General features: G+C 41.5%; 1 protein-coding gene and 1 non-coding gene across 3 annotated transcripts in view; one reads left to right on the forward strand and one right to left on the reverse strand.

Moving 5' to 3' along the window:
• Nucleotides 1–18,910, forward strand: part of Chchd3 (coiled-coil-helix-coiled-coil-helix domain containing 3) — a 281,206-nt gene that overhangs the window by 213,095 nt on the left and 49,201 nt on the right. For both annotated transcript variants that reach the window (XM_042273011.2, XM_042273012.2), the window contains one exon: nt 11,340–11,410. In XM_042273011.2, coding sequence (XP_042128945.1) covers nt 11,340–11,410 — 71 coding nt within the window. The remainder of the gene's footprint in view (nt 1–11,339; nt 11,411–18,910) is intronic.
• On the reverse strand, nt 5,705–5,806 carry LOC121828407 (U6 spliceosomal RNA). Its single transcript, XR_006070885.1, has one exon. It is a non-coding gene; the product is annotated as a U6 spliceosomal RNA (small nuclear RNA).

Here is an 18,910-nt window from a genome sequence, read left to right on the forward strand (position 1 = left end):
CCAGTTCATTGGGAAGAATTTCAAATTCCTTCCATCATTCTTCTGCCAGCCTACAGAGTATAAGGCACAGTACAGGAGGCTTAGCCCGGCATCATGTTGTCTAATAGATGTCTTGGGGGAAAGGGTAAAACCTCTAGATAAACTGGACCATTCATGAGTTTTTAAGGACTGTCTAGCTCTCAGAATTCCTGTGGTAAAGATGTGGTTGTTCTGCAAAGTCAGTCCCTTGGTTCTGTATAATTCTATGAAATCATGAAATCTGCTGTGAATGCCTGCTTCTATCAAGTGTGCTATGGTATGATTGTGAATGGTCCCTCACCAGCTCAGTTGTTTGAATATCTGGTCCCCAGACGGTGGTACTCTTCTGGTAGGTTGCAGACATCGGACATAACCTGGCAGGTACCGTGTTGTAAGATTGGGTGAAGAGGGTTGTAATCATTCTCATTCCCACATGACATTCTGAGGTGAAACAAGCCACTGAAAGCTGTAACCACTGCAGATGGAGCCTCCATTGCCATGTATACCCTGCTCTGAGACTCTGAATTAAAACATATTTTTTTTCTCCTGAGTTACTCCATCAAGTCCTGTCCCAGTGTTGAAAAGAGTCACCAATGCAGTTAGTGACCAGGGCTTCCTGCCTGGCATAGTGTCTGAGCTGTGCTTAACATAGCTTGAAGTTGGGTCCCTAAGTGCTGATTTCACGTTGGCAGATTCGTACCAGCATCTAACTGGTGAGGTCTTACAATGTGGTTCCTGGGGGAGTTGTGTGAACCCAGCTTCTCAACAGCACTTATGCTTGAACTTGTTCCTACTGTTTGGGCACCTTGTATCTAAGGAGTTGTAGGTCAGTAGAAACTTGTGGTTAAGGATAGTGGATGATCAGTATGAAAAGAGGGGAGCCACACCTTTAGCCCAGTCTGTATACACCCCAAACTGCTTCCTTTCATCCTTTGCTCTGAGCTAACAGTAAGGAGCAGAGCTGTTCTTTGGAAAGTATTCTCTGGCCACTAGAATCAGCTGTACCTTGGCCATGGTTTGTTACATAACGTTCTCCTCTATCCCTGTGAAACACTTTGTAAATGAAAACACCGAGAGCTAAGGAAGCAGTTTTTGCTCTGACCTTTTGGGTGTATTCATTTTTTGTGTGCCATGGGTAGGCACACAGTGCTTACAGGAGAGTGGAACCAGACTTGAGAAAGCACTGCAAGGAGGCTGAGTGTGTCCATGTTTCCTTCTGATTGAAAAATCGAAAACATGTTCAAGTCTCACAGCAGCGTGTGTCTGTGTGTGCATGTTAATGCGCACTTTTAAAGTGAAGCATCTGAAATTGCCAAGTGGAGTATATCACACACTGACACTTGCATGACAGCCAGCCCAGAGAAACTTGGGTGCATCACTGCCACAGTTGGTTCCCTTTTCCTTCCTGGATATCAGGTGAGTAAACATGGTCCATGTTCCTGCCACCGCCACGCTGCATCTTAAGAGAGATTGGAGTGGTAACATCTAAGATGAACCTCTGCTTTGTAGTCACCCAGGCTCTCTGGCAGTTTTGATTAATCGGCTCAGAGAGACCCATTGCAGGTTCCTCTTCTCTTTACTCTAGAAGCTGAGAATAAAAAAGTCCTCAATTCCTCAGCCTTTTTAGCGAGGCTTGTAAATGGTTTACACTTCTGGCCAAAACCATGTAAGTGGGAATTTCTGAAAAAGGCCTCTCCCATCCCTTCACCCTCCCTTCTTTTTCCTGACAACATGGGCAGAACAACTGAGTACAGTAGCCATCTTCCAGCCCTGCAAAAAACTAAACATCAAAGGAAGTTAGTGAGGCTAGAAGTAGAGGGAAAAAAAACCTAGTCAGCTGATTGTACACTTATACTCGTACATCAGTCCTGGGTTTCCAGTACCCAGACTTTATATTTCATGGAAAATCAAACATCATGCTTGCTTCATGGAGCTGTGGTTTGTCTCTTGGGCTCTTAACTTTGCTTGTTACTGGGATTTAACAGTGTTAACCTCTTTTGAGACATTGTAGGGGAGGGGCTGGGTAGATACAATCCTTGGCAGCATCACCTTATTTTGATTACATTAGACCTGTCCCTGTCTTACTGTGTTTTGAATAAGAGTAAAAATTGAAGTATAGTTCAGATTTAATGATGTCAGTGTGACATTATTTCAATATTATGTGTCATGTGTTTTGTTCAGTATTCTTATATAATATGGAATAGGATGATGTATGTATTTGTCCCTTGTATCCTTTTGTTCCTTTTGTGGCCAATATCTAACATATCAACTTACGGTAAGAAGGGTTTATCTTGGTTCACAGTTGTATGGACTTCCAGCCCATCATAGTAAGGAAAACATAGTGGATCCTCTCAATCCATAGTGGTGAGAGCATGACGTCAAAGCTGTTCACACCTGGACAGACCAGGAAGTAGTGTGACCCAGCTGTAACCTTCAAACCTGGCCCTTAGTGACCTCCTTCTACCAGCTAGGTCCCCACCTAATGGTTCCCCAGCTTCCCCAAATAGTGCCACTAGCTAAGGAACAAACATCCAAAGCATGAGCCTATGGAGAATGTTTCATACTCAGACCCTGACAGGGTAACCCTTAGGTACATGAAACCATGCTGTTGGTTCAGTGTGGTGTGTTTGTTCTTCATGAGAACATGGAGAAGGGGCATGAATTGGTAACTTTTCTGTATGACCAATACCCCAAACTCTGGCCTGAAACAACCACCATTTCTTCATCTCTGAGTCTCCAGCCACCCTCCCCTTGGGCTGGTGTCAACTGGCAGCTCCTCCCTCAGTGGGGCTCTCTACTGCTGAGTGGACTGAAGTTTGATGTGGCTAGGATGTCCCTCTACGGGATAGTGTTTATTCCATCAGGGCAGAGTTTCAAGGCTCTGGTTTGAACTAGCATACTGGAGTGGCCACTTGAGTCATTAGTTTAACCCAGATAGAAGCTCTGGGACATAGATTGCAACTATTCCTTCTGGAAGCCAATGGGCATGGGATCAGAAAAGAGGAAAGAATGGTGGCCATTTGACAACTTAGCAGACAGGTCTAAAGGAATAGGTTAGGTGAAGCAGCAAGCTTCCTTAACAGGATTTGATCTCAGCTAAATAAATGGCTCAGAGATGAAGAGCACTTGTTTGTCAATCATGAGAACCAGAGTTCAGATCAGACCCCAACGCCTGTGTTAGGTATCACAAACACTGCAGTTTCAAGGGATTCGATGCCCTTGGCACTTGCACATACAGGCATATATCCCCCAACCCCTGACAGACAGACAGACAGACAGACAGACACACACACACACACACACACACACACACACCTAAAAATAAATACTTTTAAAATGGAAATTAAAGAAAAACTAAAAACTAGCTGGGTGGTGGTGGTGCATGCCTTTAATTTTAGCACTTGGGAGGCAGAGGCAGGCAGATCTCTGAGTTCAAGTCCAGCTTGGTCTACAGGACAGTTCCAGGACAGCCAGGGCTACACAGAAACCCAGTCTTGAAAACACAACACAAAACAAAGCAAAAACTATTTTTATCTTCTATTTAAAGATTCAGTTAAGGGTTGGAATGCTAACACGGTGATTAAGAGGATTGCCTGCTCTTCCACAGGATCTAGGTTTTATTCACAGCATCCTTCATGGCTGCTCACAACTGTTAGAACTTCTGTTCTAGGATTTCCAACTCCTGCTTCTAGCCTCTGTGGATCCAGACATGAATGTGGTGCATAGACATACATGCAAGCAAAGCACATACTCATAAAATTAAAATATTCAAAATGTAGTGTAATGTCCCACTTTCTAATGTACTTGATAAAAAGTGATATCTGAGGCATCCACTTTGGAATCATTTTTCAGCATTACCAACTTCTCTTCCTTAACATTTGGATGTTACTTCTAAACTCATGAGAAAATATTGCTTTAAGAAAAGAAGAGCTGCATTTTTAAAATATTGGTGAATTTTTCTTAACCTAGCATTTCTCATAGCCCATTCCATGGGATTTTGCTTATAAAGAGGCTTCAAAATAAAAGAAAGGGTTCATGAGCCAACTGTGGAATCATGATGGACAACATTTCTTAGAGATTTAGAATGCACAGTAAAATTAACATCAGGAGGAGTTCTCACATTAAAGCATTTTGGCTGATTATTGAGTTAATTGCATTTTCTTGGTGATGAGCTGAAACGTTATTAGAGGGGAGAAGAGAGAGAGTTAGTTTTGAGGCAAGGTCTCACCTTGTAGCCCGTGCAGGCTTTGAACTCAGAGTCCTCCTGTCTACAGCCTCGTGAGGGCTGTCATTACAGGCATGGGTGGCCACAATACCCCCCCCCCCCAGCTAGTCAGTGACATAGCCATCCACATTCCCAGCACTGCCCAGGCCTCATTGTACTTAGTCACCTTATGGTGTGGCAGAGGAGTGTAAGCGCCTTGACCTGCTCTACTAGAAAAGACTTTTGTCCCTCACAGTATTCTCGTTGGGGGCTTTGTCTTGGGTATCTTACAGAATATTTACCATGGACTACCTTACTTTTTCTCCGAGGCATCTTACTGAGTAATTGTCATTACTGTCCCTGTTTTATAGATGTGATATACCTGTTAAGATTAAGTAATTTGTTCTGTTCTTCAGGGAGCTGTGGTTTGGTGTCTGACCTTCAGGTCCTTCCTTAATACCATGCTGGACTGCTAAGAATTGTTCTGTAGGAAACATTCATGATTGAAATGAAGCACATTTTTTAAATTATGTACAATGGAGCCTTTCCTCTACTCATTTTGCTGCTTGTGTTTCCAATAATTGGTCCCCAGTGCCTTGGTTGGGAAAATGTTTTAATATAGAAAGTAAAAATACCTAGTGTTTCCAATGATGTCTAGTCCTCTGGGACAAGTGACAGAAGCGTATCCCAAATATAAAGACTTACATTATTGTTCTGGAGGTAGTTCCCCTGGAGGAACACGTTTTGCTTGATAAAGACTACCTGGGTTTTGATGGTGATAAAACATTTCAAAGATAATGTCCTTCTCCACTGAACTTATGGAGTCTACTTTCTCACAAAAATTCTTGGTGGGAACCATTTTATGCTTATATCAATAAAAGTTTCTGTCTAGTGGAAAGAAATTAGTAAGTCAGATCCTTAATACTTGATTTACATCATATTTACCTGCCACAAATCCATGCCACATGCAGACAAATCATGTTAAGAATTTTTCTGGAGGCTCATGGGGCAGGAGACTACATGGAGCAAATTAATGTAGAGGTGTGTTTTAATTTTAGGCCGTCATGGTACTCACAGCTGTCGGCTTCCTTTTCATAAAACAGTAGTTTTCTGTTGAAAGGCCACCTTGCATCGTCATGAGTGGCTCTTATTTATGGTTCGTCCTGTAAAAACTGTTCTTCTTTAGCCTTTTTTTTTCTCTTTGTTTTCCAAGACAGAGTTTCTCTGTGTAGCTTTGGTGCCTTTCCTGGAACTCACCCTGTAGCCCAGGCTGGCCTCGAACTCACAGAGATCTGCCTGCCTCTGCCTCCCTGTGCTGGGATTAAAGGCGTGTACCACCACTGCCTGGCTGCTTTCATTTTTTATTAACAATATGTAAAAACTGTTTAATCTTTGCTTTTATTTTTTATTAACATATATTGTAAGAAGTGATGAGTTTCATTGTGATGTTCTTATGCATGCATATAATATGCTTTGATCATAATAAATAAAGGATGCTTCATACATTTGCATGTGATCCTTGCCAGAGGCCATGCTAATCTTTTCTGTATCTTAAAGTTTTACCAGAAGGAAGCTCTTGGTTCTCTTTTTGAATCTTGCTGGGATTCCCCCCTACAAAATGATCACTTGGTGTATCAACAAATTTTGAGAGAATATATACATATCTCCTTTAGAAATAAGAAATATAGATATTATATATTTGAATCAGATTTTGACATTGTGAAAGAGTTGGGTAAAAATAGTCCATGTAGGTTTGTTCTCCTGCAGAAGGACTTTTACATTAAAGGACAACAATGACATTAAAATATGGACAACCTATAATTAGTAAGATGCTATCAACTGTCTTGAGACACAAACACCAAGAGCAGATGTTCTTGGAACTACGGTGCTTCTGTTGCCTGCTGACTTGGGGCGAGAACAGTTGGTGCTACTAGGCAGTGTGGGAAGCCAGAAGCCTTGGAGTAGTCTGGGATTCAACCAGTCCTCTGCAGACAGCATCAATAGAAAAGCTGATTTGGACTACCTTTGTAAAGATGGCCGCTTCATTTAAAGATGGTAAGTGGTGTTTGCCATCATTTTTGAAGAACACTGATGATTTTTCACTGTTCTTGTTCTAGTAACCCAGTAGTTTACAATTTTAGGGAATGTTCAGGATACCTTGTTAAAAATTTAGCTTCGACATTGTGGTGGTTTGAACAAGAATGGCCTCTGTAGGCTCATATGTTAGAATGCTTGGTTCCCTGATTGGGAAGGAGGAAGCGTGTCACTGAGGGCTGGCTTTGAAGTTTCAAAAGCACATGGCATTTCCTGTTAGTTCATTTCCCTCCCTCCCTCCTTCCCTCCCTCCCTCCCTCCCTCCCTCCCTCCTTCCCTCCCTCCCTCCTTCCCTCCCTCCCTCCTTCCCTCCCTCCCTCCTCCCTCCCTCCTTCCTTCTTTCCTTTCCTCCCTCTCTCCCTCCCTCCTACTTGTGAGTTAAATGTAAACTGTGAGCTACTACTCCAGCACCATACCTGCCTGCATGCTCATGCTTCTTGGCATGATGGTCATGGACTCTACTACCTTCTGGAACCATGAGCACCAAATTAAACACTTTCTTTTATAAATTTCCTTGGTCATGGTGTTTTGTCATGGAACTAGAAAATTAATTTAGGACACCTCAAGCTCTGAGATTCAGGTGTTACAGTTCACTGTGCTCCACAAGTGACTCTGAAGCAACAGGTCCACAGACCTTTTGTTCTAGGGGCTCCTAGGATAGTGGGAGAAAAGTTGAGGTTCCTTCCTAAAATCCTCTACCTAGATAGAATTGAGGTAGTCCCTGGGAGAATGTCTGAACCATCTACCCAATTTCCATTTTCTGTTCCTTACAAGATCCGGTCTGCACATGCCCTAGCAATGGATGCTCTTTTCAGCTTGGTAGATAGCCTCTGGGAGCAGGAAGGAGATTTCCACAATGTAGTACAGTCTGAGCATACTGGTTCCTTGTAGCCGAAGGAGTAGGAAACAGTGGTTTTCCTGATGTTGGTCTGTCCCATGCTAGCTCCTTCCTCCTTTCCCTCTTTCCTCTCATTCTGTAGTCCACAGTCACCCCTTGAGGAGTCTGTTCTTTCCTGAGGACAGCTGCCAAGTCTTTGAAGATTATTCTTTAAAAGTCTTTTTCTAATCTCTTACATGTTTTCTATTATTACATTTAAAAAGAAGAACTGAAGCTTGTCGTATTCCTCTGGTGTGTAGATATACTGTAATGTCATTTAAAACTGTGTGCATCGGCAGAATACACTGGTCATTGTTGCAAGACTAGACCAGGCAGTGGATGAAGAAAGAGAAGGGCAGGTTGATTCTGTGGGACTCTTGTCCCATCATCATGGGCTCAGCCCAGTCAGGAGGAAACATCAAACAAGCCCTACTATGAGGTATATACAAAATATCTGACAAGTGTCCTTTAGAAGTACCAAGCTTAGAGCAGACAAGCAAAACCAAAGGAACTGTCACAGGTTAGAGGAAACTCAACTGTGGCAATGAGCTGCTATATGGAGTCTAGGGTTAGCTCCAGACCATAAAAGTACACCCCTGGAGAAATGCTAGTGTAGTCCAGAGTTTAGGGACTGGGAAGAGAGCTCAGCTGGTCAAGTGTTGTCATGCAAGCATAGTTTGGACCCCCCAGCACCCATATAAAATCCAAGCCTGGTGATCGATGATCTCAGTACTGGGGAGACAGAGAGAGGCTCAAGCTCACTGGCCAGCCAGCCTGACAGAATTGGTGACGAACTCTGGGGTCAGTGAGAGACCCTGCCTCAAAAAGTATGCTGGAGAGTTAAAGAAAACTGTCCCCATCAACCTCTGGGCTCCTACAGACACACACCTACCCTACACAAACACACACTCAAAGTCTAGAGTTTGGTTAATACTGCCACTGCAGCCACTGGTTACAGGTGTGCAATTGTAAAGTTCCCTGTGAGATGTGAGGACCTACTCCTTTCTGCCCTTTATCTCACTCTAATTTTGTAGTTTAAGAAAATGGAAAAAACGACATTTGTTTAGTAAGTGTGTATAGTGGCTTAATTTTTGTAAGAATATATTAAAATTCTACTCAGCCCATACCCCTTCCTCAAACATACTTTTATGTTCTAGCATATTACATTATTTATTGTTTAGGCCCTTTGTGGACAGAAAGAAGCAATGAAGTTTCTATGTGTAAAATACAAACAAGTCTAACTACATCTTCATATCTAATTTTAAGGAACAGAACAGGACCGTGGGCCTTACACCTTTGTGTTCTCTTTCTTTGTGGCATCCTGATCCTCTGTCCCCTTCTTGCCACGAGCATGAAACTGCCAGTTGCGGATAATCAGCAGTTTATTTTGCATTTTCCAAACCACGTGAATTACATTCTACCATGTAGCTTCAACTTTTCTCCATATATATGTGTGCATGCTTAGTTCTTCTTCTCTGCTGTACACATTTCTACCTGAATACCTGGTATTCATCCTTTCTCCCCTTGCAAATATACTGAGGCTTTGGGGTTTGGGTTTTGAATGAATGGTGTATATTTTTAGCTGTCTTTTCTGAGGCCAGAGTTAGATCTTGTGAACTCTAGTAACAGCATCCACATTGGACTGTTGCGTTCCATTAGAATTGGTTTTCTTTGATGTTAGATTAAAATTTTCTTGAGGGTCTAATTACCTTGAGTGAACATTTACTGGGATAATAAGGATCTAGTGTTAATTGAATAAGTAAGTATTTTTATTAATTAAATACTGTCTACATATCTCAAGTATACTTAAGTATTTATGTAGTATTGCCTTCTTGGGACTTTTTATTATTAGAAAGATTAATGCAGTATGAGGAACTGGTCACTGTTGTTGGAAGTGTAGAGCCGAACTGAAACCTTCAGCTTCAGAAGGAGAATTCTCTAGTGAGCTTGGAGGCTCCGTCGGCACAGCTGCTCCACATTTATCACTGTAGAACTTGTAACTGGAGTCATGTTCCCTGCCTTGGGCATTGCAGAGGGGAGGGCAGTTCACTGATTTGTACTGGAGCAAAATTCTCACTTTGGTGCATTATTCTTGCTAGAAGATTTTACTGTTTGTGATCATTTAGCGTTTGTCCCCAGAGTGGAATGGCACCTGTTAGCACCCCCCACATACACACACACACACACACACACACACACACACACACACACACACACACACACACACCATTATTTTATTCAGATGTTTTTCTTACTCTACAAAAACTCTTTCACAGCTCTCTCGCCTATCGTATTTGACTGTTTCAACAGCTTGGTTAGATAATTAAGCAGTGACAATTATCATCCATATTTTACAGGCTACAAATACTGGAGAGAAAGTTGGGAAAGGTTGGCTGACTTATGGTCACAGGCTAGACTCCAAACCAGAACTTTCAGCCCAGTCCTATCCAGTTATTAAAGCTTTAGCTTTAAACATAAAGGAACATATTAACAACATGTGACTGCGTCTCCAGTATCAGTAACATATTGTGTCTTTGACAGTTAGGAACAGTGACCTGGAAGTTTCTGACATTGTTAGTGATAGACTGGTAGCTGCTTTTGGTGCTCCTTCTTTGTTAAAAATCTCCCAGGAAAGCTTAAGCCAAGCAGTGTAAAGAACACAGGGAAGTCTTGTAAGTGAAGCATATGGTGAAGTGTGGGCAACCTGAAGCTGCAGTGTCTGAGAAGACAAATGGCTTTTTGATGGCTTTAGACCTACTGATGAATTAACACCTCTCCACATATAGAGTGGCTGATCACTCAGATTGCACTTTTGAAGCTGCAGAGGCAGTGCACTTAGGATACTGTCTTCATGTCAGAAATGCACTTTTGTGCTTGAAAATGATAAAAAATTACAATCGATCCTTACAACTGTTCTGTTCATCTTTATTGATCAGGTGCAAGAAAGATAAATCGTAGCCCAAATAAGATTATAGTAAATGTTAGCATCATAGGGGACTGGAGGTTGATAGAGAGCCATTCATCATCTCAAATGGTGACCTGTCCATGGCTCCAGCCACCCCAGTCTGTTGTCTAATCACATACCTATTGATTTTATCTGCATCTTAGAAACCTGGATGTGACTGTCATTGGGCAACCCGGATTGTTAAATGCAAAGGGGTCACCGGTGTGAGGAGGCTTTCATTTTCATTTTCTTACCAACCAACAATGATTTATTAAAAAATAAACTACCCCAAGCTGTGGATGTGAAACCCGAGTGATTAGGGAGTGAAGGCACACAATAGAGCTCTGTATTGTTTTGCATCCTTCTGCTCTGCCCAGTGTTTTTCAGGCAATTTCATTGAGTCTGAGAGCTCATAGTCATTTAGGCTGACCCCTCTAGTAAGACTGCTTTCAGATCAGCTAGAGCAGCTAGTCACAATGGGTAATTTTCAGTCCTACTGTCCTGGGAAAGGCACTGGTTTGCTACTGTAGCTTAGCTTATGTTGTTCATGAGTTCATGTCATAGTGCAGCCTTTTTTATGCACTTTTATACAATTACTAAGTCTGCCTTTTTGTTCATACTCATGGTTACAAATGTTGAGGTTCTGTTAGTCATGTGAAATTTGTTCTATCAAAGATTGTTTTTGTTTTCCCCTCAAACAGGGTCTGGAACTTGCTATGTAGACCAGGCTTACCCAGAACTAAACTGCCTCTTTGCCTCTGCCTCCTGCATGCTGAGATTAAAGATATGTACCACCATATTTAGCTATGATCCATAGTAAAAACAAAATATTATACAAAGTAAATACTGCTTTTGCATCCCTCTGAATGTGCATGGTTTTTGTTCTTTGAGCTTAAGAATCTTTTGATTTTGCAACATTAGATAGCCAAGTAAGGTAGAGCTAAGACATCCTTCAAAGATAAGTTAGCAATGTTCTCAGGAGGATCAAATAATGATGAGTTAGTAGTATGAGCATCCGTCAAGGAATTATATTTACTGCTATTTAAATTAGTTGCCTTCCAGCTATCTGAGTATTGTGCCATTCCAGCCAGAAATCCCTCTAGTTCTGGAGTGGATGCAGCCAAGGTGCTTCTGTTCTTTTGAAATTGTAAGTTCAGAGCATTTGTCTTGCATAGTGAAAATGATGTCAACTTTGTTCACAGAGCTCAGAGTTCTACAAAGTCACCACCGAGGAGTATCAGAAAGCTGCTGAAGAGGTGGAAGCCAAGTTCAAGTAAGTTCTTCACCCTGTCCTCCAAGGTGAAAGCTCAGTTGTGTGGCTTTCTGTACAGACCACTAATACTTGGGCTGGGGAACACTTGGAAGTGTTTGGGGGTGGTTGAGATTGCAGCCATGTTAACTTCTTTTCTGGAGCATTCGATGAAAGCTTGTTGATGCTCAATACATTTTATGAACTAAGTGGAAAATGAAAGAAATGGTAATTTTCATTTGGAATGATAGATGACATAAAATGCCCTTAATTTGAAGGTTCTAGTAAATTGTTACCTTAATTAATGGAAACATGGAAAACACTGAGTTTTATGTAGTAACATGATGGACAGGTCCAAATTTGGCTATCCTCCCTTTCTTGCATTTAAACTATTTTTATTTCTTCACAAGTACCGTGAACACATTTAAATCATAGACTTTACCTTGCCCTTGATTATGAAGGTGATGTTAAATTGCTACATCTATTAATCCTTATGATATCTAAATGAATATTCTGTAATTGATGAATCAAAGTGCCCATGACCTGCAGCCTTATCTGTTCTCTTTACTGCCAGTTTTCAGATTAGGTAAGAAGATATTTTACTGAGTATATAAAGGATTCTATTATATAACCCCTGTTTGTAGCACATGTACAAATTAGTGAAGAAAAAAAGGTGTTGTGACAGATTTAGTTATAAGATTGCATTGAGCTCTGACCTCCTTCCTTGTTCATGTTTATAAGCATTTAATAAAATGATTAAACCTTAAGGTAGAATTATTAGTTTCTGCTTCAGTGCAGTTTGTATGGTAATGGATATTTGTGTTACTTAAATGTTGATTAAAATAAGTTTTTTTTAAGGTGGTTTAATATGTATTTAAATAGATGGAAACTTTTTATTAGCAAAAAAGGGGGTGCAGAAGAGAACTCCAACAGTGAGTCGCAATTCAACCAATCAGTCAATATCTCATTTATTTTTTTGAAGGTGGAGTTTCGTGTGTCGCAGGCTAATCTCAAACTTGGTATAATAGCAGGTCTTAAATTCCTCCTTCTTTTGTCTCCCACCACATAAGTGCTGGCGTAGTAGGTGTACCCCACTGCATCCAACTGCAAATCTCATTCTTGAAGATCAGAAGGATTTAGATAAAGGGCTAGGGACATACCTTTGGTAGAGCACTTGCCTATTATGAACAAGGCCCAGGGTTTTATCCCTGGTACCACATTAAACCAGATCAACCTAGGATATACAAGATGCTGTCTCCAAAATAAAGATTTAGATAAAAAGTTGAGTGTTGAACTAATATTAAAAAGTAGTACTGTGTTGGGCTGAAGAGACGGCTCAGCATTTAAGAGCACTGACTGCTCTTCCAGAGGATCCAGATTCAATTCCCAGCACCTACATGACAACCCACAACCGTCTGTGACTATAGTTCCTGGGGACCCGACATCCTTACACTAGTATACATACAAGCAAAATACTAATGCACATAAAAATAAATATTTTTTTAAGTAGTACTGGACTTATGTGTTTTTTTTTTCTTTTTCATTGTAGTTGTTTATCTTTGGTCCTGATAGAATAGCATATCAAAAACCCTTTGTCTTAATACTTTGAGAACCTTTAACTTGGGTTCCTGGATACATCTTCATTAAAAGATAATCACCATAAAAATAACTAAAATTTAAGTGAGACACTAGTATAGACTAGAATGATCTATGGAGTCTTCATAAAGAAGATGGCATTTGTCTGTGACGAGAAAGGTAGTGAGTTGGTGGACGAGAAAGATGTCCAGAAAGAAAATGTTCCTATTTTGTTGGTGGGTGACAACTTTAGTGAAGATCAATGGCTTTACTTAAGAGATTAGCACAAGATAGAGCTTCAGAGGTCACAGGTCTCCAGCTGCTACCCTAAGTTGAGTCTTCATTTAGTAAGAAGTCAATGGGAGGAGCTTGAGCCTAAGAGTGCCCTGACTTCAGTACTTTGTAGTAGACATCTAATGGTGGGTTCTTGAGGCTTGGTTGGACATAGAAGACACCAGAATCAAAAGTACCAGGTGGGTGTTCTCAGCAGGTAAACAATTGGTGCAAAATTGTTGTTAAGATTGGATGTGAATTAATAATTGGCCAATGGCTTAAGTCCCAGGTCTGCAAAGTACTGGAGGATGAAGTCCCAAACCACTATTCAGGGTTAGATTCTTCTAAGGCCTCTCTTCATGGTCTGCAGATGGCCACTTTCTCCCTGTGGGTCCTTGCTTTGTGCATATCTTCTAATCTTTTAAAAATATATAAGGACACTAGACTAGAGCCAATCCTTATTTCTGCCTCTGCTTCCCCAATGCATGCTAGGATTAAAGATGTGTCACCATGACCACCCCTGAAGTATCCCTTTAAAGACGTTTTGATATAGTAGGCATTAGGGTTTTAGCAGATAAGTTAGAATGTAAGGACAGCACAGTTGAATCCTTTATTCTGTGGATAAGAGAGGCAAAAGAACCAAGATAGTGAGGTTCGTGGCTTAGCAAACTGATATGTTGATTCTTCTCGATGTATGGTAGGAGATTAGAAAAGTCACTCCCGAATTGCCTCACTGGGCCATCCTGCCATGCAGTCTGGGCTTGACTACTGTAAAATGAGAATGAGAGAGAGCCCATAGAACACATGAATGTTTTGATGATTTCTATAAGAAAATGTGGACCCAGAGGATAGACTCAGTAATGAACAGAACCCAGTAGCATCATTCTTTTACCTTTCTGATGTAGTGTTATTTATAAAATCCATTTGGGATCCATCTGGCCTAACTGATGAATAAGGCTTTGCCCTTGCCACAGATAGGTCAGGATTCCTGTCAGGCTCCTTGAGAGCGAACTTCTAAACCCTTGGAACCTCTCTCGTGGTAGAAATCGTTATTTATGGCGGACTCCTCAGCTCACTTGATATCAGGGGGATCAGGGGGATAGGACACCAGAACTGGGTCATGAGACCTCAGTAAGCCTGTGCACTAAAGCATGGGTATGCTCCCCTAGTTCGCAGTTGCTAGTAACTGGCCAGGTTGCTAGTAACTGGCCAGGTTGCTAGTAACTGGCCAGGTAACCGGCCCCTAGGAGCAGTATCAGCTCTGCATTCGGATCTTTCCAGACTGCCTCTGTATTCCTCCTTTAGCTAATTCTTTGTTACCATTACCCAGCAATGAATTGTAGCTGACCTTGGCTTAAGTCAGTTCTCTGAGAGTTTTTAGTGAATTCTGGATCCTTAGGGCTGTCTGGGAGCCTTCCATACTCTGTGTTCTGTCAGTTAGTGAGGGTAGTCTGTACGGTGCTCCCTCAGACTCTACCATGTTCCCAGCTCTAATGCCCACACATGTGCAGGCTTCATTCACACTTTGTGAGGGAGCTTCAGGAGTAATATTTTAGAGGAAAGCTCTCACTGGACCTGTGTTGTTGTTTTCTGACTACTGCCTGCTAGACCAAGCATCCCAGAGTGTCCTATTTTGGTTTGCACTGTGACTATAAAGGAGGTTTCCCATCTTCAAAGAATAAAAATTGCTTAGAAGAGTCCCTTGTCTCCTTAGAAGATTGACCATCTTAAAATATCATGACCCTCCATCTGTTCCAAAGCAATGTACTATATTTTATAATATAACAGCCGCCTTGTCTGGCCCAGTTATTCTGGCTGCTGCTTATCTGTACACCTATATAGCATCTGTGAGGTTCTCTTTGAAGCTGTCCGACTGACCATCTTGAACCTGAACTCACTTAAGCAGCAAACATAGGACCACCTTTGGCCCTTTAGTTAATTCTATTGGATGGAAGGAGATTGATTTAGATGCACCTTGGTTGGCTGCAGGAGATGGATATTTTCTAAATTGCCATTTTAAGGGCAATTTTATATGTCTAAAATGGGACTCACATGAAGTCACCAAAACAGGAAAGAAAGTAAAATCATTTCGGGGTAGCACATGACTAATAATCTTGTTGTCAGCACCCCCTGCCAGGACATTCCAGGGCTACTTAAAATCCTAACTCAAGCTTCTGTGTGGCAGGCTAGAGTGTGAGCACTCTAGAATCAGTGGGATTTTGTTTTTCTACTTCATCTACATGGCATTCATTCCTAGAAGCTCTAGTGTGACCCTCCCCTGTGGTGGACTGTATGTGTGTGAGGAGGGCAGGTGGTCTAACTGGGCTATGAAACAAATTAGGGGTCTGCAAGATGGCTCACCAAGTAGAGGCCAGTTTCACAACGTGGGTTCAGTTCCTAAAACTGTCGTAGAAGAAGAGAACATACTCCTGCACGTTTATTGTGTGGGCAGCTGCTACTGTCTGAGCGTAGAGCAACTAAGACGCTGGCTTGGGCCGTGTGCTGTTAGCATCCTGCTACTGAGTAGGACTGAAAGTTATGTTCTGTATTGAGCCTTTTCTACTTTAAAGTCAATTAAAATATTACTTTACCAATGTTACATCAGGTTTAGAGTGTAGCTCACGGGATAGGGTACTTGCCTAGTGTGCCGGAAGCCATGGGTTCAATCCTTGGTACTACAAAGAACAAAAAACTTTGTTATGTGTAGGGCTTAGGGCAAGTCTATTACAAAGTGAATGTTCAATAAATGTTAGATTTTATTATATTCAAGTTATAAAACTAGGTGCCAAAGGAGTACTTAAAATCTAGATGGTATTAGGGCACCCTAACAGAGCAACAGAAGAAATAAGGACCCCAAGGGAGTCCATAGTTTAGATTTTCATGACAGTATAGCTTTCCGAGATGTATCTCCGTGAAGCAATGAGTGCTACAGGGCCCTCCTGGTTCCTGTCAACATCAGAACCACCTCTCCCTGGTAGATTGGCATTCATGTATCAGCGTACAGAAGACAGAATGCCCCCTTGTTTGCACACAAACTGTAAAGCAAAGACCAAGCGAGTGTAAAGCTCATACCAAAGAAAACTCTTCAGCAGTAAAGACAATGTAAAGCCATGGATAGCACTTTAGAATTGTCTCTTCCTTCCTTCCTGGGCTGTCCTTTAAATGGGAAAGTGACTGATTTCTACCTTCCATTAAGGAGGGCAGGGAGGGTGAAAAGTGACATGGATCTTGGAAAATAGTTTTGGAAGGGCTTCATTGAAGGTTGAGCTTCCATTTTCTTTCAGTGTAGAGGAATGTCATTGTATGGGATCCCACCTGAATACAAGTACTAATAGCCCGTTGTGTGCCAGACTGCAGGAGGAGCTTCACTTTTATACTTGAGTGAAGTCATCTACCCAACTTAGAAATCTAGGCTCCTGGGAAGAAGCTTGGGCTAGCCTCATAAAGGATTAAAGATAGCTAGCCTGGATTAATAAGCTGAAGTGGTTTTAATGGATCTGTGGATCTGTGCAAAATGTGTGCCGATAGAATGGGCTTTGTGAGTATCACTGCCTATAGACGGATTTCTAAATAGTCTTATTAAATAAAAAACAGGGAGCCAAATAGAGGGGTGAGATCCTTAGAGAGATCAGGGAAATAGGGAAAGCCTGGTACCAGCCAACCTTACCTTACCATCTCTGCAGCTTCCAAATGTGAGCTACTTCCTGTCTTACCCACGCCTATGCCTTGCTGTTCTGCCCTCTCATTGGCTCTTAGCCCAGCTACCTCACTTCCTTGTCACTGTCTGTCTGTACAGACCTCCAGGTCTCTATGGTTGGCACTGGGATTAAAGGCTTGTGTCACCACGCTTGGCTCTGTTCCCTAGTGTGACCTTGAACACATAGAGATCCTGCCTGATAAGTGATCGGATTAAGGCCATGTGCTGCCTGACTCTTGTTTACTTAAAATGGCTGGCCTTTCCCCCTGATCTCCAGGCGAGCTTTATTAAAGCACAAAAATATATCACCACAACTGCCTACTGAAAGAGTTTCCTCCGTCTCAAACTCGAACTTGAAAGTGCCCCTGGCCTTTGGGGAGTCACTTTGACAGTGCTGTTTAGTTTCTTGGGAGTGTGAGCAAAGTCTGGTGGGGCTGCATCATCAGCAAGTGTTTCTCCTATCTGCTGTCATTTCAGTGGGGATCACTGACAGTTGTAAGCAACAGTGCTTAAAAGATCCTGTTTAATCGGCTGTAAAATAATTAAATAAGGTTTTGACTGGCAAATTTATAATTCTGTTCAGTACCTAAGCCGGTGTGCCCAAATGCCAATGTGGCTTCAATTTGGAAATATTAGATTAATAGGACTAATTAATTGTACTGCAAGTACAGAGTTTGCTCCGATTATTAGTCTTAAATCTCTCTTAGAAGTTTAGTCAGGTAAATTTATGTTACTTACTTTCCACCTAAACTTTTAATTTATAGTGATTTCAGAACTGGGAACTGCTCACTGGTACCTTGCTGCTTGTCCTAGGTGCTCTGAGATTAAGCTCTGGCAGCTTTTCAGGACTTCAATGCCTTATTGAATCACTCATCTTTTCAAAAGGACTAACATTATATGCCATTGTTGTGTATTTGTGTCTGCTGCTGACAGGTTTCCTGCCCACCGTCCTTCATACTGATGTCCACTTAAAACCTACATTAGTGCTGTGTGGCTGGCCCTAACCTGCCAATGTACATGAAAAATCTTTTATCTATGATTCTTATTGATCATTTTGAAATGATCAAATGGTTTATCTCAGTCAGACACTAATTCACATTGATCAAATTGGAAATGACCCAGTTGATTTAGTTTCTGCTGAACACAAATTGTATTAAAACAACATTATTTGGGCATACTGCCTGTTCTAATGCAGGAGTGATGTTACAGCAGTTACATCATAGCTAGAGTTATTGTGTTATAAAGATGTCTCCTTTATAATGAAAAGTTTACACAAGAAGAAAGAGTGCATATTCCAGGAAAAATGGAGCTTTGGGCAAGAATTTGGGCTTTTACTCACTAATTAAATTTTGCATTTGTATTGGGCCTTTATTCCTCCCCCTTTTTTAATTTGCAGGGCTGTGAGCAGGAAATAGAGCAGCTGCAATGGTGACATTTAATTCCCTATGGCCCTTAGAGCCAAGTGACATCTTGATTATTCAGTAAGAGAGAAATTGAAGAGGCAAAATTCTAGATAAAGTAAATATACCTGTGCCCTCTGCACATACCCTTCTTGGTTACAATTGCCGTTTTGAAAGTTCAGGGTTATCTGTTGGTTTTTGTTTTTTAAACATCAGCTCACCTGTGTTGACCTCTGTAGTGTTTCTTGTGCCCTGTGGAATGTGAGGAGAATTTGAATTCTGTTAAAGGAAAATGTTTGTGCTTAAGAATTTACTTTGGAGGTGGAGAGATAGCTCAGCTATTAAGTGTGTAATGCTCTTGCAGAGTGCCTAAGTTTAACTCTCAGCACCCATATCAGGTGGCTCAAAAGTCTCTGTAACTCCAGTTCCAAGAAATCCCATGCCTTCTTATGGTCTCCAGGAGCTCCTGAACCTGAATGCATGTAGTACATATAAACTCCTGTGAGCAGACACATGCATGCACATAAAAAAAAAATAATCTTTTCTGAAAAGAATATACTTTTATGTACTGCTCAGAGC

Source organism: Peromyscus maniculatus, chromosome 3, assembly GCF_049852395.1.
Source record: "Peromyscus maniculatus bairdii isolate BWxNUB_F1_BW_parent chromosome 3, HU_Pman_BW_mat_3.1, whole genome shotgun sequence".
Lineage (NCBI taxonomy): Eukaryota > Metazoa > Chordata > Mammalia > Rodentia > Cricetidae > Peromyscus > Peromyscus maniculatus.